General features: G+C 34.9%; 1 protein-coding gene across 2 annotated transcripts; it reads right to left on the minus strand.

Annotated features, from left to right (window-relative positions):
- Nucleotides 1-247: 247 nt before the first annotated feature.
- LOC149846218 (ABC transporter C family member 14-like) lies at nucleotides 248-23,630 on the minus strand. Of its 2 annotated transcripts, none has more exons than XM_089996258.1 (12): nucleotides 23,585-23,630; nucleotides 20,299-22,423; nucleotides 18,611-18,931; nucleotides 17,923-18,009; nucleotides 16,227-16,868; nucleotides 10,095-10,259; nucleotides 9,089-9,383; nucleotides 3,826-4,040; nucleotides 3,385-3,690; nucleotides 1,872-1,935; nucleotides 1,167-1,406; nucleotides 248-816 (listed from the first exon to the last, which is right to left on the minus strand). In XM_089996258.1, exons 2-12 carry the CDS (start codon nucleotides 22,366-22,368, stop codon nucleotides 716-718), a joined length of 4,506 nt encoding a protein of 1,501 aa, XP_089852384.1. In that variant the 5' UTR covers nucleotides 22,369-22,423; nucleotides 23,585-23,630; the 3' UTR covers nucleotides 248-715. The 2 variants fall into 2 exon arrangements, with proteins under 2 accessions (XP_089852384.1, XP_089852385.1); XM_089996259.1 differs by lacking the exon at nucleotides 23,585-23,630 and adding an exon at nucleotides 22,567-22,672.
- Between the last annotated feature and the right edge of the window lie 708 nt (nucleotides 23,631-24,338).

Here is a 24,338-nt window from a genome sequence, read left to right on the forward strand (position 1 = left end):
AAAGCATTTTAAGAGATATTTTGAAAATATCCAATGTTGTATCACATCAGCCTCTCTCTCTCTCTCTCTCTCTCTCTATCTATCTATCTATCTATCTATCTCTCTCTCTATATATATAAGATAAAATCAAGATATTTTCAAAAATATCAGCAATATTTGTAACAAAGCTGATTACCCCCCAATTATTTTTCCCAGATGGTGCTGTTTGGAATTTGGATAGTGCCATAATGTGTTGCAACAGAGTTCAAGCTAAACAGAAGCGTACAAAATGACAATCATACAAAGCACGGAGATAGTTCACACTGATTAGAATTACATAGGAGATTTATACAGATATAACCTTGTTAGAATGACAATACTGTGAGCCAGGAAGTATACTAAATTCTAAAGCTCTACCTGATAAGATATCCATACACTAACTTCATCTATTGCTAGAATCCACCTGAAGTTTATTTCTTTTTTTGGTCAGGAATCATGACAATTAGTGTAAACACTGAAGATTTTGGTGTTTCATCATTCTCAGTTGAGATGGGCTGTTAAATTCTTATTTTTCACTTTCTTTTGGAGCTAAAAAGCCAACACTGTTTGTTCCTAGAGATCCATGATATTGGTTGTATGTATAACAGCAGTTACTGCCACAAGGAATGTCATAGAGGCAGCATTACCAATTGATCACCATCAATAATCCAAATATGAAACCAGCAAAACTGATGCGCTATAGGCCTGACGACCGGTTAGCGTACTCCTGAACAAGTGCCCCGAAGAGTGTTGTCCTTTCCAACAATGAAGATGGCTTATCAAATTCCTTTACCAAACCTGCTCAAACAAGTGACACCTTTAGTTTTCTGGTTCACCACAACAAATGAGCTAAATAAACAAGATGTATAAACAAGGATTTAAAAAGTCTTCTAGTAGCAAGTTATCCAATAAAAAGATATCACAGAGCAAAATCAATTTTTTTTTTGGATGACGATCATAAGCATGGAATGAGAATAGGAGTGTAATAAAATTCTCTATGTTTTCTTTCTTTTCTTTTTCATATGTAATACAGATCATATATAGATTAGGAAAACGTGTATTGACTGATATGACCATGTTTGATGAAACATGAGAGATCAAAATATTATGCTTCAATATATCAACATATCTAGTTTTCAGAACTTTACCTGCATCCATGACCAGAACTCTATCACAGTCCATGACTGTGGGGATTCTGTGAGCAATGCTGATGATTGTACAAGAAGAGAAGTCTTCTCTAATTATCTTTTGTATCACACCATCTGTTTGCGAGTCAACTGAAGCTGTAGCTTCATCAAGGAACAGAATGCGGCTACGCTTCAGCATGACCCTACCCAAGCAAAGAAGCTGCCTCTGCCCCACACTCCAATTTTCTCCGTTATCAACAACTGAAAAGGCCAAACGAAACAAGGGATAAGGTGAAATTTCATAAATTTTGATGAATTTATTCCAGGTAAATCTAATAAAATGACATGAACTGTAGTAAATATTGATTGGTAAAAGAAATCTTGGATCCCAATAACAACTGCAGATGCATTTTCATTCTAATGCACGATAATGATATACTTTGGTTTTTAAATTGAATTTGACATAAAGGTCAAATTCACACCATATTCAAGTAGAAGTTGTTATAAACATTTGTTTTTTTCAAAGTGCCGCATGAAAAGTATTATTCCACATGGAACAGTAAAATGCCATTAGAAACAGAAAACCTACATATTGGGGATCTAGATATTGCATGTGCATGTGGAAGTGCATGACTGCATGCAAAACAAAGGCTGAAAAGGAACAAATAAAAAAAAAAGAAAAAGATCTTCTCTTGATTCTTCGGTGCATAAAAGAAGAAAAATTACCGAGTGAGTCGAGTTTATCAGGTTTTGAGGCCACAACATCCTTCAGTTGGCATCTTTCAAGGGCCTGCAAGGAAGATACAGGGTGATCTTTTCACATTTGTAAAAAGACAGGTTACCTTGTTAAAAACTTATCTTTCCTAGAAACAGCACAAAACCTTGGAATGCGGACACATAGAATTAGGAAAAAAAATAGCATAATTGCTATGATCTTCTGTGCTGATTTAGTTCTAGTAACCTGCAATTAGTTGTAATGAACTTCTCCAATAAGCATTGAAATACGAGGCACAATTTTACACACATATAAGTCAGGTTATGGAGTTGCACACTGCAACAAACAGGGGTATACCAAGATTCAACAACCAAATACACTGGGGTATACATGTAATTTGTAACCTATTACACCAATTGCACATATACTAGAACAGTCATGGTAGCTACAGGCCTTCAATTTTTCAGGAAGAAACTGTTCTCACAGGTTCACGTTTGTGGCAACTAATAAACTATTCCCAAATAACAGTGTCCAGGTATTGCAAATCCAGTTGGCTGCTAAAAGTAACAGTGCAGGAACACTTAATAGTTGACATTTCCATTTAATTGTCAAGCATTTCATGCTTTGATCTCATTGAAGTTGCTGCCAAAATGGTGGCCTGAAATGATGTTATCATCAATAGTGTTATATGGTTTGCACTTGCAAAACAAATGCAGTGTAGCTGACCTTTGACCAGTAAGGCAAGTAATGGAACAGCATTAGTGAATTTGAAATTCAATAAAAACTCTGACACGACCAACATTTTCCAGATACAAAATGCCCATTTCCTAAACAACTTCCTGGGAGAAGCTAGCATTTGAAATGAGATAAACTAGCAGATGTTTAACAAGAAAATGCCAAATCCTTTCAATAGCTAATGGCCTTATGAAGTATATCCCAAGCTCTTCTCCTTTTCACCAGTTCTACAAGTGTATTCTTAGAACACCACCAGTATAATCAAATCTCATGTTACTTCCTTGAAGATTTTGGCATATTAGGAGCATGAGTTAGCAATGACGATAAGCCTTCCAGAATACCAAGTTGTCTTTCTCGTGGCCTAGAAAATTTCAAGATCCAACTTCCAGTGATAATATCTTATAATGGTAATCATCCATCAACAAAATAGTATAAAAATTAATGACACCAATGCTGTTGGAAAACAGGGAAAATAGCACATCCAAACTTAATTTCGATGGTAGCTGGTTTACATACAATACTCTAAGAGATGCTTGGACAAATTATCTGCATTCACATTTTATTATTGTTATTTTTTTAAGGAAGATGGGTGATAACTTCGAGTTGGATTCTAGACAGAACCATTGGTTAAAAGTGTTTTTTACAGTACAAAGCAAACCGTGTCATCCCATCCTAAAAAATGTAATTTAATTTTTTCTTGAGCAGAACATTCAGCTGTATTCATCTTTTTTAACTAAATTGTGCTGTTCTATTAGTTTCTAGGCAATTAGATCAAGGAAGTGTGCATACCTTCCAGATGTCATCATCTGTATACTGTCCAATTGGATCTATGTTGCTTCTCACTGTTCCCTCAAACAGAACAGGTTCCTGAGGTATGATACCAAACCGAGAACGGAGATCATGGAGGCCAAGTTTGCATATATCTACTCCATCCACAACTATATCACCACCTGAAGGTTCTACAATCCTAAACAGAGCTTGGATGAGTGTTGATTTTCCACTTCCAGTTCGACCCACAATACCTATCTTTTCACCACCATGAATACTAAGAGTTATGCCTTTCAGGACCAGAGGCATATTTGCCCGGTACCGAACCTGCAATATCAAGTAAAAACTAAAATTTATAATCTGACTCAAAGTGGTCATATTCATGATCAGAATGGTCACCATGCAACAATTTTACAAGGGCCAGAGTAAAATTGCTGTTGTTCTCAAAGAATGATCACATACCTCCAGGCTGTGGATATCCACATTTCCATCAGTAGGCCAATCTGGAGATGGAAGACAATTTTTTATGATCCATGGTGCTTCAGATGTGATGTTGGTGAATTGTTTTATTCTCTCAACAGAGACCATTCTATTTTCCACAAAGCAACTTACAAATATTGCCCAAAAAAGTGCAGCATTCAGAGATAGGCCATATGAAAGAGACAGACCAACAAACTCTGCGTAAAAAACAAGATGGTAATAATAGGCCATTTTTGGAAAAGAAACATTATCATAATAAACAAAATTCATAATTCAAGGAGAAAATGATGAGCTTTAATGAAGCAATCAAGTGAAAATGTAGCATACTCATAATTGGTCATCACCATATGTGCGAGTGCACTATATACATTTATATATTTATACATGGTATCATAGTATTAAGTTGTATATATATATATACATAAATATATGTATTTATAATGATGTAATAGGTAAATACTCATTAGAAGTATTTTGGTCATTTCGATCCTTGTAATAGGCAGTGCTCATTAGGGGCACATTAGTACTTTTACTTATGTGTGTAGATAGAGGCTTTGCTTCTCTTTATTCTCTAATGCTTTTCTAAATCATTCTAACTCATTTTATGAGTATATTATGAATAAAATGTTATTTATTTTTAATATTGTTTTTATGTCTTAATTCATGGTATTCTCTTAGTGGTTGTTTGTATTGCCTATGTTGGCCCCTTGTATTGTCCCTTGGTGGACTAGTGCATTTACACCTTGTGTTTATGTTATTGTAATCCCTTCTAGACTCTTGTTTTGTTTTTTCGCATATTTCATTACATGGTATTAGAGAGAGGGATTCTTGATCTTGGTATCTTGTCTGAGTTCATGCTTCGAAAGGAAAAATTGGATTGATATATGGCTTGGACTCGAGACTCTCGTATTTTGGTATGTATCTTTTGTTTAATCTTTAAAAGACATTTATGATATATTGTTCAAAATTTGTTTAAAACATTATGGTTATTTCTTATGTATGTAAAATGTGTTTTTTTAAATCAATTGGAATTAGAGTTTTTATGAAATGTCTTTCAATGAAATATTATTTTAATGGCTCTTTAACTCATAAGTAGTCTATTCTTAAGCTCCTTATGGTAAGTTCTCCATATTATTATTTTTAATACACAAATATATAATTTTATGTTCTCGGGTACATGTTCATTCAAAGTATATATATTTATTTTGGGTTTCTTGACATTATTATGAATATTGGTGACTTTATGCACGCGTCAAAGCATGTTCTTTGAATTCTACATGGTGCTTTCATTGAGATGTGTTCCTTAAGAATTTTTAAGTTCTTGTATGTTTTATATCTTGAGTAATCATGATTTGAAGTTTATGAATGGTTTATATGCTCTCATGAGATTGCTCTATTGGCATATCATCTTCATATTTATGTGTCGTAGACATATGTCTATGGATGTTTTTATGTGCCATTTCAAAATTGTTTTTGGTATTTTGGGTTAAAAAATCAGGCATGTTCACAAATTAAATTGAAATTAGAGTTTTTTCTTAATTTTTTTTTAAGTGAGCTATTATTTTATTGGCTCTTGTGTAGGCATGATAATTCAAAATATATTTTGGGTATGTTAGTATCTTATATGAAATTATGGTATTCCTGTGCATATCTTATGTGATCCTTCATAACTTTTGTATAGGATATATGGCTTTAAAGTTATTAGATTATTGCATATATATGAATTTTGATCTCTTTGTGAGTATCCATGATTAGTTGTACTTGAGTATACTCTTGGTTTTCTATATGGTTCCTTGAGAATCATTGTGTTTTGGCCCTTTTTAATGTTATATGCCATTGTTGTCTCATAATGGCTCTTGGCTTTTAATCTAGATTATGATATTTCTCTATTTAGCTTGCTTATATTGGTCATGCTCATTGTTTTTTATGTGATCTTGATTGCCTTTTCTTACACAAGGTTTATGAAAAATCATCAATTGACATCTTGTTTGCACATGATTACTCTATATTTTATCTACCTTTATTGGTTTTGATTTCAAACTTTGTTTTTCAAATCGATTCTTTTATATGAACTCACTTATTTGAAAATTGATTTGTCCATCACATAATTTTATATGATGCACCATTTGGTTTTTCCCTTGTTATTGGGTCAAGGTTAGCCATTGAGGTGAGTTATGTGTCCATCTTATGTCATCTTATCAATCTAGATTCTCAAGAGTTATGAGTGACGTGTTGTCACTTATATTGGGTCTGATTGATAGTTGATTGGCCTTTGGATCCATGTTGGATTTATTTGAACCAGAGATGTTTGTTGAGGTGAGTTGTGTGCAACTCATTTTTTGTCAGTTTAGATTATTGGCTCATAGTTTGGCTCTAACTGACGGTTGTTTGATCTTTGGTTCTATGAGTATATTGTATCACTCATTTGTTTATTTGGACATTATTATTATGTTGGATGCTTATAATTATTGTTAGAAAGTTACACAACGGAATAAACATGACAAAGAAAGATTCAAGAAGAAAACAAGCACATACAATGGCACACAATTTTTGTGGTTCAACCAAAGGCCTACGTCCATAGGCAACGAAAGAGTAGAGACTTTTACCATGTCAAAAAAGGGATTATAAAGATAGATGACGACTCTCTGTCACAAAAAACCCTAAAGCCGCACAAAATGCCCAAACTCATAATAATAAGTTACATTCACAAGAAAACCCTAAAAGAATATTTATAGGACCTTGTTACAAATGGATCGGGTCCATACTAGGGAGGGGGTGAAGCCTCCGCACCCCCACGAAGTCAGAGGTATCTCGGGCCTAACGGCCCGGTCCCTCCGCTACCACCACAGACTTCCAAATTTTTTCTTAATATGATTGTCTTCAAGTGACATGTGTCGGGGTTGTAACATGGAATTAAAGGCACATCTCAACAATTATGTTTATATGTGATGGTTATCTGTTTTTTAAACCATCATGTTTTGAAGTTGTTAAATTTGATACCCTTATTCTTCTTGGTGACATTAGTTTGTTTTCATTATAAGCTCTTTTACCTTATGTGTTTTCTCCTATTATGCTTATTTAAGTGTCATTTTATGTAGACAAGAGATGTTGCTTTTCAATGTGGTGAGTTATGTGCACTCATTGGTTATTCACACTTTTTGTGTGTTTGTTTATTCCATAAGTGGCATTGTGATTGTGCTCTTGTTCTAGTAGCTGATATAATTGAATTTTGATTTTCATTTTATGTACAAAACATATGTTGTTTTTCAATGTGGTAAGTTATCTGTACCCATTGGTTATTCAGACTTTTTGTGTGTTTGTTTAGCATATAAGTGACATTGTGATTGTGCTCTTCTTCTAGTAGTTGATACACTCGAATTTTGAGGTTTGAATGTCTAGTAAGGTAATTGCTTGTGGTGGTCAAACTATTGTTGAGATTTGCAAATATCATTCCCATTGTTAGGTGAGATTTTTTTTAAAGAATCTCCCTATGAAAATTTTAATTTTTTTCTAAATATTTTTCTTTGTATGAAAAAATATTTATTGATAATATCTATATTTTAAGATTGTTGTTTGGTCTTTGATGATTAAACACATTCTAGGTTGTGTGAGTGAATCCTAATGAGTTGTGATTTATGAGATTGCTCTCATTCATTATTATGTGCATTAAATATGCTTTAATTACATGTTGGATATGTCTCATATTGATTATCTTGTTCATATTGTTATATGTATAAATATTCATTAACTCCTCTTTTCTTGAGAGTTTTTCTAAATTGTTATATTTTATATGCATGTTGTTGTGCTTGCTTAGTATAATTGATGATTTGATTTGAAGAACTTTTCTAAAATCCTTGGAATATTATTTATGCATGATTGTTTATCTCTTCTTAGTGATTCATATGTCCTTTAGTGATCAAATTCTCCTATAATTAATATTTATATTTTCTTGAAAAATATGTTGATTTGAGTTTATGATTGCCTAAGAAAAATTATCTTTGAAGTATGTCCCTCTTACCTAGTGTATCTTGCTTGAATTGTTACTAATGTTTCTAAAAATATTAAAATTATATATATATATATATATTTATAATGATGTAATAGGTAAATACCCATTAGGGGTATTTTTGTTATTCCAGTCCTTGTAATAGGTTGTTTCCATTAGGGGCACATTAGTACTTTTACTTTATTTTTTTGTTCTTTTTTTTGTTTTTATAGGGACTATTTGGTCAAATACCAAATAGAGATATTGGTTTTTTTTTTTACTAGTAAACATAGAGTTGACTAGTCAATAGAGTTGTTAGAACAGTCCAACAACTCTATTGGGACTGCTTATGTGTGTAAGAAAGGGTTGTGTCCCCCTTTATTCTCTAATGCTCTTCTAGAGCGTTTTAACTCATTTTATGAGTATATTATGGGTAAAATGTTACTTATTTTTTATATTGCTTTTGTGCCTTAATGGGTGGTATTGCCCTTAATGGTTGTTTATATTGTCAATATTGGTCCCTTGTATTGTCCCTTGCTGGACTTGTGCATGTGCACTTTGTGTTTATGTTATTGTAAGCCCTTTGAGGCCCTTGTTTTGTTTTTTTGCATATTTCATTACAAGTATATAGTATCTCCATTGGTTTTAATATTGACATTCAATATTTTTGTAGGCTTGGCTGCAAAAACATGATCTCCACAGGTTCTCTAAAAAAATACATGAATTAAATCAAGGGATTCTCATGTTTGTACAGGTTTATAGAAAAGTATATAAAAATAAATGGTGTATGGTGCATCAAAAATTCTTGATAAAAAAAACAAGTTTTATATCAAATTAATTAGATCTGAAGCATGATTTATAGTAAACAAACCAATATGAATGCATCTAAAAGTTATGATTAAATAATGCATGCAACTCTGTCCTTCTACTAGACTGTATGGCACTACCAGTAGTAGCAAAAATAAGCCACACACACAGAGGCATGCATGCATAATACATGCATATATATATATATATAGAGAGAGAGAGAATAATTAATGTGCAACTTTAAAAATACAGATGCATAATGTATGACTGAAACCATAATAACAAAAAGAATGAGTGAACTTTGTCTCATTGATAAACCCATCTGTCCTTCTGCAAAGAGAAAAATCATGACTTAAGAAACTATGCATATACAGGTTTTGCTTTTCACAGAAGAGGAAAAAAAAACTATGACAAATTTGGAAATAAAAAATGAACCCAAGCTTGAAAGAGCACCTGGTTTGATTATAGTGCTTGGAAGCAATACCATGAACAATGCAGATAGGCAAAGAATGATGCTACCAATCATTTCTAAACGGTACCCCAACCATTCATTGGATGAGTAGTTATGGAAGTCCATACGCAAGTTCGAATTAACTCTATTGATATTCTCTTGAGAAAAGCTCCCCTCCTTCTTAAAGCTTCTGATTGTCATAAATCCAGCAATACTCTCGGAGAAGTGATGAATTACAGGGGCTTTTGTAATAGAGTCCAGACGAGTTAATTCACGTGATGTTGAAAGATAGTATCCCTGCATAGAACAATCTTAAGTTCATTAACAAATTAGATTGAGTGAAAATAAAGCAAGATTTACTATGATATCAATTACTGAAAGAGGCGGTTAACAAATGAAAGACTTGCTTCAGTGTTGAAAGTTAGATGTGCTATCTTGATCAGGGATGATAAGCTTTCAGCCTTAATACACATATGCTACATGTAAAAAAAAAGGAAAAAAAGAAAAAACAATAGAGATGTTGCATCCTCAGTAGCATGTGATATGAATAAGATGCGAGCATGCATGAAAGCATGAGCCCTGAAAAGTATGGGATGTTCAAGAATCTCAGAAAGAACATAAATTACTCTATCGAACACAAGAAATCAACTTTGGTTCTAGATTTGGTTATAAATAGCATCCTATCACAAGGAAATGATAATTAGGACCAACTTTAAACAGGATAAATAAAGCTTTTCTTTTGTGGTATCTTTGTACTTTGAAGCATGCTGAGAAAAGTTTACATAAGAGGGAAATTGACAGGAAATATGCAGGAACGACTTTACACTTAATGTCAGCATTGAATGGTTTCAATAAAGTTTTCATACTGGAGACAAAATCTTTGCTGCATAGCAAGTGCATTCCAGTATATACACATATATTCCTTTATTCACAAAATTATATAAATTGAGAAGTACTTTGCACTTAAAGACAAAATTAGAGAGCAAAATCATTAATAATTTTCCTTACCCTGTACCAGAAATTCATCCAAGCAAGTGGAAGAATAAATAGAATGGTTGGCCAAGCAACCTGGCAAGTGACAATAATGATGCTCAAAACTGTAAAGAACATGGCTATTGACATCCCCACAAAAAAGGGAAGGAAAAGATCTATGTTAGTTTGGTCTGTAGATGCCTGCAACAGAACAATCAAAACTAAGATGTCAGAACCACAATCCTTTGAATCTTCGCCAAAATCATAAGAAAGTCATCAATTATAAATTTAATACAAATCCTCAGTTTTCGATGCTAAATTATTATGAGAGGATCTCAATGGTTTTTTTTCTCTTTTCTTTTTATTAAGTTCATTTCATTTATGAAAAGAATAATTTAGGAAAGTAGTCTAGGTTAACAGAATTATGTTGTTCAAAGCATCAGCCACTCTAATTTAGAAGTGAACAATGTCATGGATATACAGTTTTGGCAAACCAAACATGATAACAGATTTCTAGTAAATATAAGTATACTGTATCAGGGACAAACAACCCAAGTCAAATAGCTATCCCTGATTAGTAATTACATACAATATGGAAGTAATACCAATTTCCCTTGCAGATTCTTGATGCGTTATGAGAAAGGTCTGCCTTGACTAGTCATAGCCTGTTATCAGTACACTTGCAAATTGGATATCTTTATACCAAATAAAATTATGGTCATTTGACTATGGTATTTTTATGAGCATTTATCTAGTAACAATTGTTAAAATGTAAAATATATATTTATAATAATAATAATATCCATATTATTATATATATTTATATATTTTTTATCTTTTATTTTTCTGTATTTTTCTTATTTTCTTTTAGTTATTTTAGTGTCTAGTTCTAATAGAACTAGACATACCTTATCTAGTTAAGTTCCACTTGGAACTTAACTAGAAAGGTAACTGTTGGACTAGTCCAACGGCTACAAGGAGAGAGCTCTCCTCTTCCCACTTGTATATATAGGGGTGCAGCCCCTCTTGTAATTCACTAAATGCTTCTTAAGCATTTTATCATTTCAATAAAGATTATTTTTATTCACTTTTTGTTCCCATTATACCCTTTTTAAGGGTTATGTTCAAGTGTCTCTCTAGACACTCTCTCCTGTGGATTTAAGTACTTTTGTGGAAGATCCTCACTTCATTTCATGGTATCAAAGCAAGGTTCATCCTATATCGTGAAAATTTCTTGCCTCATTTTCTGTGCCAAGATTGCAAAGGTGTTTCATCACCTTGGTTGAGGCTACTAAAGTTCTTTTTGAAGAAAGTAAGATTCGTTGCAACAAAATATTGAGTTTGCGTTCTTTTACTCTCCCTTTTCTTCTCTCTTTATCTTTTTTTTTTCGTCTTTTTCTCTCTCTCTTTATCACCCTTGTAAGAGATGGATGATCATGATAAAATCACCATCATACCCATGAAATTAAATGACACAAATTATGTAATGTTGGCTTCGATAATGAAGCACCACATATGGGAAAAGGAGCTTTAGAGAATAGTAGATGGTTCTGATTCGAAACCTAAACTAGTCCTCACCAAAATGGAAGGCGATAAAGAGGTTTTCCTAACCGAAGGAGAGAAAAGCAAATCTTTGGCCAACTATGAAAAAAGTTGGAAGGAATGGCAGATAGGGCATGCAAAAATCATGTCATGGCTAATCAATAACGTTGACATCAAAAAATGCTCTAGTCTTGCTAAGTTTGAGCATACAGATAAGGCTTGGGAATACCTCAAAAGTATGTATTCCCTCAAAGATATTGCACGTGTGTGCAATCTTCAAGAAAAAGTTAGGTCTATGACCTAAGGTGCCAAAACCATATGAGAGTATTACAATGAATTGTCCAAAATTTGGGGAGAACTGGCTCTTTTAGAGCCAAAATGTCATTGTCCAGAGGACGTTGAGCTCTGTCAAAGGCAACTTGATATGGAGAATTTTTACCAATTTGTAAACGGTCTAAGACCGGAATTTGAGTCGACTAAATCGACTCTTCTTCATCGGGAAAAAGTTCCCTCCATTGGCGATACTATAGAGGAACTAACTATGGAAGAAAACGGAATGAAGAAGAATACTCCAAAGTCTGAAGATGATTCCATTCTAGCAGTTGCTAGACTGGGTAATTATGTACGTTCGTATAGACCAACTCACTTTAACCGACAAAGTGGTGACTATGACAATAAAAAGGTTATTTGCCATCATTGTCATGAACCAGGACACTACATGCCTCAGTGTCCCAAGCTTAAAGAACTCAGAGAAAAGAGAGCTACAATTGCTGGATCGGAGCTCAAAGATCAAGATGCACCAGTTTCTATGGCTCAGCTAATGGAGATTCTTCAACCACTCATCAAAGGAGCTTGCTCTTCATCTGAAGCTTTGACTGGGGTAGTTGCTTTATCTTTTTCCGATCTAGGTAACTTTCCTTGGCTTCTTGACTCTGGTGCTTCATTCCATATGACTCCAAATAATAAAAGTTTATCCGAATGTGTTAAAAATAAAACAAGTGTGTCAAAAGTATTTACAACTGATATGACTTCTCTAGAAATAGAAGAAATGTGAAATTTTGAAAAAAAACCATAAAACTGAGAAATTTTTTATCCCAGAAGTCAGATATATTCCTAAATTAAATTTGAATCTCTTATTCGTTTCTCAAATATCTGACCATGGTTGTGATATTTTCTTTTCTTCTCATGGTTGCTGGGTATAGGATTCCCAGTCAGAAAAGTTGTTTGAGGAAGGCCATAGAGAAGGATGACTCTATTACATGAATTTTTTGGAAATGCCAAAGAATGCCTTTTGTTATAACATTCAAAAAATCGAGTTGGAGTTATGGCACAAAAGACTTGGTCATCCACATATAGCCAAAATACAACATTTTCCAAATCTAGGAAAATTTTGTAATTCTGAAAAAAAATATTTGTAAATATTATATTCTTGGCAAAATGAAAAGATTAACATTTCAAAACAAAACTTTTGTTTCTTCAAGACTACTTGAATTAGTACACTTGGATGTTTGGGGTCCTGCACCAATAATTTCTAAAGGTGGATTTGCCTATTATGTTATCTTTGTTGATGATTTTTTCAGACATACTTGGATTTATTTTCTTAAACATAAGTCTGAAGTATTTTCATATTTTCAAACATTTCATAAAATGGTTAAAAATAAGTTTTAAAATGATATTTTCATTTTTTGCACAAATTCATGGGGGAGAATTTTTGTCTACAAATTTTGAAAATTACCTTAACTTATATGGCATCACACATCAAAGGTCTTGCCCATACACACCTCAACAAAATGGGCTGGCAGAACGTAAACATCGCCATATTATGGAAACCACTAGGACTTTACTAATAGCAAATCAAGTTTCAAAAGTTTTTTGGGCAGAAGCTGCCTTAACTACCACCTATATGATTAATCAAATGTCATCCTCTTCTTTGCAAAATATAACTCCAATTAAAAAACTTGTGAACCTTTCTTCATATTACTCTAGACTGAGAGTATTTAAATGCAAGTATTTTATATTTACGGACAAAAATGATAAACTTTCTCCTCGTGCGATTCCCTGTGACTTTTTAGGATATACAAAAAATCAAAAAGGTTATAGGTGTTTTGACTTTAAGAATGATAGATTATATGTATAAAAAAATGTCTCCTTTTTAGAAAAATAAGGCTTCTTTGATTTTGAAAAAACATAGGAAGTTACTGAGTATTCCTTTTTGTTAGATCTGACATCTAAATCTAATGAATATGATCTTGACTATAGCTTTTATAATGATCAAGGTATTATTGATCTTGATCATAATATTGACAATGAAGAAGTCCATAGAGATACGAGTATACAATATTCCAGACGAAGAGAACCTAATCTTCTATGTGCACTTGAAAGATATTCTGACATTCCAACCAAAAGGTCATCCCGAGACTCGAGGCCTCCGGGAAAATTTGTGTCATACGAATCCTTCTCACCTACATATAGGGTAGTTATTGCATTAATTCACTCATAGGAGAAACCATCTATATACTCTTAAACAAAAAATTATGTCAAATGGATAGAAGCCATGAAAATTGAGCTAAATGCACTCGAAAAGGCTTCTACATGGACTATTCAAGACCTTCCTCTAGGCAAGAAACCTATAGGATGTCGATGGGTTTATAAAGTTAAAACCAAGAGTGATGACACTCTTGAAAGATATAAAGCACGATTAGTAGCCAAAGGTTATGCCCAAGAATATGGCATTGATTATGAAGAAACCTTTGCCTCTGTTGCTTGTATGACAACAGTCAGAACCTTAATTGCCTTAACTTCCATCAAGAAATGATCTATATTTCAGATGGATGTCAAAAATGCATTTCTAAGTGAAAAGCTAGTTGAAGAAGTGTACATGAAAGCCCCTCCAGGTCTTAGTATAACTAAGGTTAAAACCCTTCGCTTAGAAAAAGCTCTTTATGGCCTTAAACAAGCATCAAAAGCTTGGTACGATAGGTTTAGTCGTATTATGCTTGATATTGGTTTTCAATTCTGTTTGACTGACACTGTTGTGTTTATTAAGAATTCTGATGCAGTAATTATTGTGCTTCTTCTATATGTGGATGATATGATCATCACTGAAAACGATAAACATGGAGTTGAAAACATCAAAACATTTCTCAAATCTCACTTTGAAATGACTGATTTAGGTTTATTGAGATATTTTTTAGGCATTGAAGTCACCTATTCTCCTAGAGGATATTTATTATCTCAAACAAAATTTGCTCTTGACATTGTTTCCATGTCTAAAATTACAAATGATAAGAAAGTAGACACTCCAGAAGTTGTCAATGTTAGAATGAAGATTGATGATGGAGAACTTTTTGAAGACCCTACTCCTTACAGACAGCTTGTCGGGGCACTTTCCTATCTATCTATTACCAGACTAGACATAACACATGTTGTTCACACAACAAGCTAGTTTCAACATGCTCCCATCTCTGTTCACATAAGAGCAGTTATGCGTATTATCAGATACATCCAGTCATCTCTTTCACGAGGACTTTTCTTGTCTTCCTCTTCCTCCCTTGATTTAATTGCATATACTGATGCTGATTGGGGAAATGATCCCAATAACAGACACTCAATCACTGGTTTTTGTGTCTTCTTAGGTGAATCTTTAATCTCGTGGAGGTGAAAAAAGCAACAAAAGGTTTCTCTTTCATCCACCGAAGCTGAATACTGAGTCATGACAACTACGACCATGGAAGTAGTTTGGCTCCGACGTCTGCTTGCCGACATGGGAGCTGAAGCAACAAAAGCTTCACGAATGTGCTGTGACACCAAGAGTGCAATCTACATTGCAAGCAACAAAACATTTCACGAACACACCAAACACATCGAAATGGATTGTCACTACGTCAGAGAGGAATATCTACATTGGACAATTGATCTGCCATATGTTACTTCAGAATATCAGTTAGCATACTTATTTACAAAGCCTCTCGTTGCTCCCAGATTTCACTTCCTTTTAGTCAAACTTTTGCTCAATGTACCATAAGTTTGAGGGGTAGTGTTAAAATGTAATATATATAATAATATTCATATTATTATTATATATATTTATATATTTTTTATCTTTTATTTTTCTGTATTTTTCTTATTTTCTTTTAGTTATTTTAGTGTCTAGTTCTAATAGAACTAGACATACCTTATCTAGTTAAGTTCCACTTGGAACTTAACTAGAAAGGTAACCATTGGACTAGTCCAACGGTTACATTTCTAACCGTTGGACTAGTCCAACGGCTACAAGGAGCTCTCCGCTCTCCTCTTCCCACTTGTATATATAGGGGTGCAACCCCTCTTGTAATTCACTAAATGCTTCTTAAGCATTTTATCATTTCAATAAAGATTATTTTTATTCTCTTTTTGTTCCCATTATACCCTTTTTTAAGGGTTATGTTCAAGTGTCTCTCTAGACACTCTCTCTTGCGGATCTAAGTACTTTTGTGGAAGATCCTCACTTCATTTCAACAATGGCAGCATCGATCAATATAGAATCAAGTATAACACAACAACATTATAATAATAAAGAAGAGTTAGTATTTTATGCAGTATATGAAAAATGACAAGAGATACCACCAAAAAGACCAAAAGAATTACCCTACTAAGAATCCTTCCAGAAGGTGTTGTGTCAAAAAAAGACATTGGAGCATGCAGTAGGCTGTTAAGTATCTGTTTGAAAAAGATCTGAGAGGTTTTGAGCCCCAGGATGGTCATGCAAAATATCCTGAGTACGACAAATACACATGAAGCTGCTGCAATAATGGAGTACACTGAAATGAACATGCGTGCATCAAATGAGCCTGAACTGGTATTTGATGTCCCAGATGCAAGCCAATAGTCAGCTACTACTAGTGATCCCTGCCACAGTACTTGAAATATGAGAAGTACAATTATTCCATACCACCCAAAGGCTTCTGTCGCATACATCTTGTATATGGTCCAGCTGACATGGCCAGTCTCTCTCTGCTCATCATCTATAAGTTTAGATGTTCTATTATCTAACTTTGAAGAGTCAGAGTTATCCCTGGAATCATTTTCCTTTGTAGTTCCTTCTCCATTTGCTAATGAATCAGGTGATGGATTTGAAGTTGAACTGTGATTATCACTGATAATGGTGGTACTTTTCTCCACAAGCTCCATGGCATTGTCATGAGCAGAAACCAGTGCTTTAAAATCAGTCCCAGACTCTAGTAGGTCATTGTACTTTCCTGATTGAACAATCATCCCTTGGCGCATAACCTGTTACAGAACAGACAAAAAGGTTGAAGTCATAGAAACTAATTTGCTAAATTACTTTTGACATGAAAGACTCCCCTTACATTGGAGAACCACAGGTTTGATAAACACATTTCCAATGTAAATGATAGAAACCATTGATGAAACACTACATCTTATCTATATGGCTTATTTGCCAAGATATCATGACTAAAATAATATCTTCTTATGGTATTCTTTATAGTGTTTACTGTTCGATCTTAACGATAAGCTCATCACTCGCTATTCCATATTATAAATTGTGACTTTGTGGAATATGTGGTGTTATGTAGATCTATGTTAAGTTAGACTGGTCAATGTTCTCTCCATCAGTTTCTTTCAATTTCTCAACCTAACTCACTATTCAGGGTTTTATAAAATCTGTTAACCTGTGTAACTGCTGAAGTCAATCCTTCTCTCATCCTATGGGAACAAAAGTTGCAAGCTCTGAGAATTTTGCTGCGCAATTCATGCATGGAAGTGTATAAGAAGTTTCAGTTCAGGCTAAGGTTGTAATATTGCAAAATTTGTGTTAATTTATACTTTAATGAAACAAAATCAGAACCTACAGGAAATAGTATCTTTACACACTCAGTAGGTGGAAAGAGTGTCACATATAAAAATATCTTTAAAAATACTGTAGCTTTTAATTTGGACCAGTATTCATAGAGTTTTTCTACCTTTGATACAGCATACTTGATGGTAAAAAACAAGGACATGAGTTTTGTATTTTCAATGCAATCAGGCATTTTATGTTCCTTTAGTTAATATCAGATAATCAAACTGGTAGCTTTTTTGCCTTAAAGAATAAATGCACACTTTAAGGAGTAATATAGTTCATAACTTCTTATATTTTGGAAGTTATCTCATCAGATTACCACATCCAATCAACTTTAAATTCAATAGGCATCCTCACAATGTGCACACCACAGAAAACCCAAAGGTTTTCTCCTCCCCATCTCCCTCCCTCCAATGCTATGTTTTTTTTCGCATTGGAAGTTTGCGACTAATCAAATAATCTGTCAAAGTATCATCTTACCATGATGATATCAGCATTATGTAGGAAGTCAACCTGGTGAGTCACGAGCAAAACTGTCTTGTCCTTCAAAGCACCTCGAACACATTTCTGCAACCACAAAAAAGGAGGATATTAATCATAACCACGCCTACTAAACTCTGGACCATGTAGCATGTTAAAGAAAACTAAATTGTTCTCAATCACAATGCACAGTCCATATAAGGTTTACAGACTCAGTCCTAAAGGAATTATATTTTATGGAACATTACTCAAATATCCTGGGCCACAGTAAATTTTTGTTTCAACAAGTTACGAGTTAGGACTTTATTCTTCAGAGTTCATGGTACCTGATTTTATCTAAGCACATCAAACTATGTAAAAGTACTTATTTGCTGATGAGAATAGTCAATGAATGCAATGCAATGGGATTTTAACTTCAATCTTTTCAGTCATGGTCCAAAAGATATCCTTTCATCAAAGAGGAGACACACTGTGCCATGACAAAGATAGATCTGCTCCATTTCAGAAAGCCGAAATCTATCTCTTGTCATCCATATCTTCTGTGTCTTTCAGCGATCTTATGCAATTTGTTATTATTTGAACAGTTGGAGATTCCTTGCAGTTCTTGACCACCATCATAGATGATCTTAAACTTCATCAGTTTAACAAGAGATCATAAAAATTCGACTAGAGAGGAGAATTTTATTACCTTGAAGATATCTGAGCCAGTGTGGGCATCAACTGCACTGAAGATGTCATCTAGTATATAAATATCTGAATCTTGGTAGACAGCTCGAGCTAGCTGGATCCGCTGCTTCTGACCTCCACTAAGATTGATCCCACGTTCTCCAATCTCAGTCTGGTCTCCAAATTCCATCATCTCTAAGTCCTTTTCTAAGCAGCAGACCCTCAACACCTCTCTATATCTACCAATATCCATTGGCAATCCAAAGAGGATATTTTCTTGGATGGTTGCATTCTGTATCCATGCTGTCTGAGCAACATAAGCAGTAGTACCACTAACTCTCACCTGCACTTTTTTAACCAGTGATTCTCATAAGGGAAAATGTAAGAGAAGCAAAGCAAATAGGTCAGAGTTCTTCCACAGTGTCTTGAATCTATTCATACAGTGAGCCTACAAAATTAATCTTCATCGGATGATGTACAAGGAACTGAAAAATTTCACACAATTTCATATAGAATTACATTACAAGACTTCATGGTTCAGCTGAAGCATCCACAGCCGATGCATCTCATACAAGAAAATTTCGATGACCATGAATATCTAGGTGCTATGTTGCTCCATATCCTGCAGAATTATTCCCTAATAGATAAATGAAGCAGCAATATTACACTAGAAAAGAGAAAGAAAAAAGCATTTATGGCTACAATACAGATTTTCCACCTTTCTGTGTTTTTCATTTTTAAAGGAGCAAAGAATTTCCAAGGAGATGGGAGTTTCTCCTAGAGGTCTACTAAAAACCACCTCCAACAGAAAATCATATGAAAAGGTCACTGATGGAACAGAAAACTTGATAGCTGCAGAAATAATATTTGCCACTCTAAAAGTTGCTACATTAACAGAAATGATCTGAACAGTTATAAATGCACTTCATTCCTTAAACCAATAAGTCTTCATATTTTAAAAGTACTATAAAACTGAAAAAAAATACTGTACCTATTGACTAGCCCAGATGATAAAAATTGTCATATAAAAACAACACTTCCTAGCACATAATATAGATCTCATGGGCATGTCTTATTCTTTTTTCACTTCAAGAATAAAGGGGATTTGACCCGTTCATGTTGTAATATTGGGAAAGTCATTTTAGATGATTTATTCCTCCTATAAACTGGAAATACTTTGTTCATAAAATCATTGCCTTGATCACAGAGTGTTGCTGCTTGGTTTAGCATTAATATGACCAGGAACATTAAACTGAATCTTTTCAAGTTGGAGTTTTAAACTTATATGAAATAAGCACTAGGATAGCCATCCCAAAAATACAGTCAAGGACTAAGACAAAAGGTCCCTGCTGTAAAAAGCACTTTTTTCTGAAGTGTGTGTTTGGGTTCAAGGAATTCAGTAGAATTGGAATCCAGTTCTACTAAATTCCTATTTATGGCTGGAAAGTAGATAAAGAATTTAGTGGAACTGGATTCCAGTTCCATTAAATTCCTTGGATCCAAAGACACCCTAAAGATATAAACGAATTGTTCAAAGTAACCCGATCGAGGCCTCAGTTGCTCTTCAAATTACCAACTGTCTTTTGATGACTTATGGCTAATCACAGTTATGCTGATTCTTTCAAGGCCTACAGCATGCATCATATCATGACAACCCCACAAGTAACAAAACCACAAACATTAAACTCAAAATAGTGTATGTGATCATACCTTTCCAGAAATCTTTGCCATCTCACCAAGTATGCAGGACACAAGCGACGACTTGCCAGATCCAACAGTTCCCACAACAGCAGCAAGCCATCCTCTCTTGATCTCCATGTTGATGTTCCTGAGTATCCCAGTGCTCTCTTCATCATCCCAACTGAATGTACCATCTTCAATCTCGACTGCATTATTCCCCATCTCTGCAATTGACAACCTTTCAAGTGCCTCTTTGTCCAACTCTTTACTTGTCATATACCTATCCAGCCGTTCCAAAGAAATCATAGCCTGTGATAAAGAAATCAGAGCCTGAGGAAAATTCCTGATTGGTTCTTGCAAAATCTTGAAAAAGGAAGTGGCAGTGAAAACTTTCCCTGCTGTCAACTCCTCCCCTAAAAGCACACAGGTCCCAAAGGTCAATGTGGCAACCAGAACAGGAGTACTCCACAGCACAACTATGTTCCCTGAAATAGAATACATGAATTTGCTCAGCCACCCATACTCAGACTCCCTAAATGTCTGCACCCTCTTCTTAAAATGTTCTTCCCATGCTTGAAATTTTATCACCCTCATATAGTTCAGCATCTCATTCATTGATTTCATCCTTGAATCCCTCATCTTCATCAAACTGAACTGAAAGCGGTTATTCCTTCGAGTGCCCATTATCACAAATACCATGACCCCTGCTATACCTACGACAGCCGAAGTCATGGACATTCCCAAGTAACCATAGAGAAGGCCTAATGCCACTCCAATCTGAAGGGGTGTTAACCATATATAGTGAATCTGAAACATCATGTCAGAAAGCTGTTGAGCATCAACGGCCATGTAATTCACAATCTGACCAACTCCATGAGATTGCCGAGCTGAACAAGAGAGTCTAAGACCCTTTTGGTAGAGAGAAGTAATCAAGGATGATCGAATGAGTGTACCCAACTTCTGGCACTGAAAATTGTACTGGTGGGAAAAGAGAACTTCAATGGATTTCGCCACAAGGAGGATAATAACAAGATAGTAACCTTCATAAACAGACTCACGCTTACCAGAAGTGAAGTCCACAAACCTCTGAATCAGAGTTGGACCAACATACATAACACAGAGCCTCAGGATTGCAAGTCCTGCAGTTAAAGAGAGATTCGGCCAAAAACACTTGAGCAAGGTGACTCGAACGGGATGTTTAACAGTGGTTTTGGGCCACTTCGATTGGAAGAGATTGTACATTACATCAGCTCCGTCAAAGGAGGAAAGTGAAGGTACATCTTGAAGTCTAAGTGGAGACTTGTAGCCTTTCTTAAGAAGCGGATTCAACCATGTAAATGTCAATCTAGACAATAAGTTAGCAGACTCATAAGCTGTTGTGTTGTCCACAATTGGTTTATCCAGAAGGGGCTCTCTCAGTTTACTATCTGTTGATTCATCTCCCCCATCTTCATCGATTAATTTTAGACCAGTTGATCCACTGATTGCAAACAAAAGAAGAACTGTGGTCGGAACAAGGGTGACTACAGAGAAGATATCCTCAATTCTCAATTCTTGATTGATATTCCGGTTTAGCCTGAGGACCACAGAGATGGACATTAAGCAACAGAGCAGGAAACTAGCAATCCACCAACTACGAAGAGATAATGGATGATACAATGCCTTGAATTTCTTCTCATGGGCTACAATCATAGACGCTGCGATGTAGCTGATGAATTCTATCAGCCTAAAAATGGCAACATGAAGAACCCAAGATGTGTGGCCCCTTTCTGTGAAGTATTTTATGCAGAGTGCAGCATTGGTTATAGCTAATAAACAGGTTAATGAGAAAGTGAGCTTGAATCCAAAACCAGCCTTAGCTCGAATCTTTGCACTTGCTTTAGCAGGGGAATCACCAGAAATCCAGAATTTGGAACATAGCTTCCGAAACGCAAATCCAAAAATTGTGAGAAGGAAAATGAGATTAATGGCGGAGACTAGAAGCCGTTGAGGACAGGGTGAGAGGAAAATGAATCTTAACCATTGAAATAAGCCGTTAGGCTTCTGCATAATAGAGGAAGGGGAGCATGTCAAAGATGTGATCCAAGATGTAGAAGCCATCTTTGTCTATATCAAGAGATACCCTTCTGCAGCTCCCTCGTTGGTAATCGTCTCACTGCAAAAAGTGACAGAAAAGAAGGCACTTGAAAACCATTAAAGAACTACCATAATACACTAAAGCTATAAAACAGAGAACACAAAATTCTAAATCCTTGAGATCTACATGATAAAAGTGACATATTGGTTCAACTATCCTACCAAAGTACTGCTAAATGCATAAATCAATGCATCAGGAACTCCATAAAAATTCCGGAAAGAAGCATTCTAGCAGGATGAAATTAAACAAGTGCATGCAGTTTAAGATTTTGCCAAAAAAACTCTCAATAAATTTCAAACAATTTAAGCATAAACACAATTCTTCTCAAAAGTATTAAAAAGATTAAGTGTAACAACAAAGGATTGCATATTACAAGCCATATCCGAGGACACCAAAATACAAAACAAGCACCACAAACAAAAACGAAAAAAAAAAATCAAAATAGACAAAGAAAGGAAAGGAAAAGCAAAGAAACTCAATATAGAACAAATAAACATATCTATACTTAATAAATGAAACAGACCAAACAAGTTGGTCATAAATGGAAGGAAAAGATAGCTAACTAACTTCCCAACCCCACTACAAGAGACAAAAAAACATTTACTTAAAGATCAAGGACTTTGACAAGCACAGCTCAGACACTAGTACAAATAATTCAACAAAGAAAAACAACACTAGAAGCTCAAACCATCAAGCGAATGAACAGCTCAGACACTAGTACAGATAATTCAACAAAGAAAAACAACACTAGAAGCTCAAACCATCAAGCGAATGAAAGATGACCAATACCTAAAAGTAAAAAAAAATTGTAAAAAAATTCAGTAAACCGGTGGGAAATCAAACTGAAAAGATGTAGATAAACGAACATCTTCATTCAAAACGTACACAAACTAAAATTCGCTGAATGATTCACTGAAAAACGCAATAAAATAGAATAAGAAATAGTTATATTAAAAAAACTTGAAAATAAGCCAAAACAGTTGCACCCACCCACCAATACAAACAACAATGGAGTGAAAAGCGACATGGACAACAACCCATATCTGGTCCCTTGGAGAAAGTGAATTTATACAAATTTATACAAGAGAGCTGGTTCATTACTTCTGAATATATATATATATATATATATATATATATATATATATAGAGAGAGAGAGAGAGAGAGAGAGAGAGATCTACCTGGTTCATCCGGTGGAGGAGTTGCAGGAAGAGATGGAGATCGAGAGAGGGACCATGAAATAGAGAGACGTGAAGGATATTCTGGGTATTTAAGTTATGGAAACGTGGAGAGAGGGTAGCCGCCCAATCTATGATAGAGAGTGAGAGAGTGGGTCCCACTACGACTCTTGTGGAGTCAGAAGGAAAAAGGAAATAGAGAGGTGGTGGGACCCACAAAAATTAACCAAAAGGCTCGTTTCTCCACCAATTCAATTGGCTGCACCCTCATGAATGATCCTTATGACAAAAGTAGCCCAATCATTCACATAAAAGACATGCATGTCCTCACTGCTCGCGGGGGGCCATTGTAACGTTAAAACGCACCCCGTTTGTCTGCATGCTCATTATTAAATTACGTAGACCGTTTTTACTTGCGTACCTCCCGTGAGGATAGACAAATAACAAGCTGATCCTGCGGTGTAGAAGAAGCCCACGTGGCTTGATCACCTGCTTTACTGGTGACACGTGGAGATCAATGGAGCTTATGGATTTTGCAGCGACATGCTTGGCGTCATGTTTCACTTTCCTATTTGATCAATTATAATCTCTCTCTCTCTCTCTCTCTCTCTCTCTCTCTCTCTAAAACTGCACATATATAGTTGGATGGTGCATCTCAAAGTTTTTAGCGCTCACCTGTATGTTTTCACCAAAACCCATCAATCAAATTATCAGACAATAATAGGATTTGACTGCCTCGGATCTCAGATTTGATGTG

Source organism: Nuphar pumila, chromosome 2, assembly GCF_984573655.1.
Source record: "Nuphar pumila chromosome 2, dmNupPumi1.hap1.1, whole genome shotgun sequence".
Taxonomy (NCBI): Eukaryota; Viridiplantae; Streptophyta; class Magnoliopsida; order Nymphaeales; family Nymphaeaceae; genus Nuphar; species Nuphar pumila.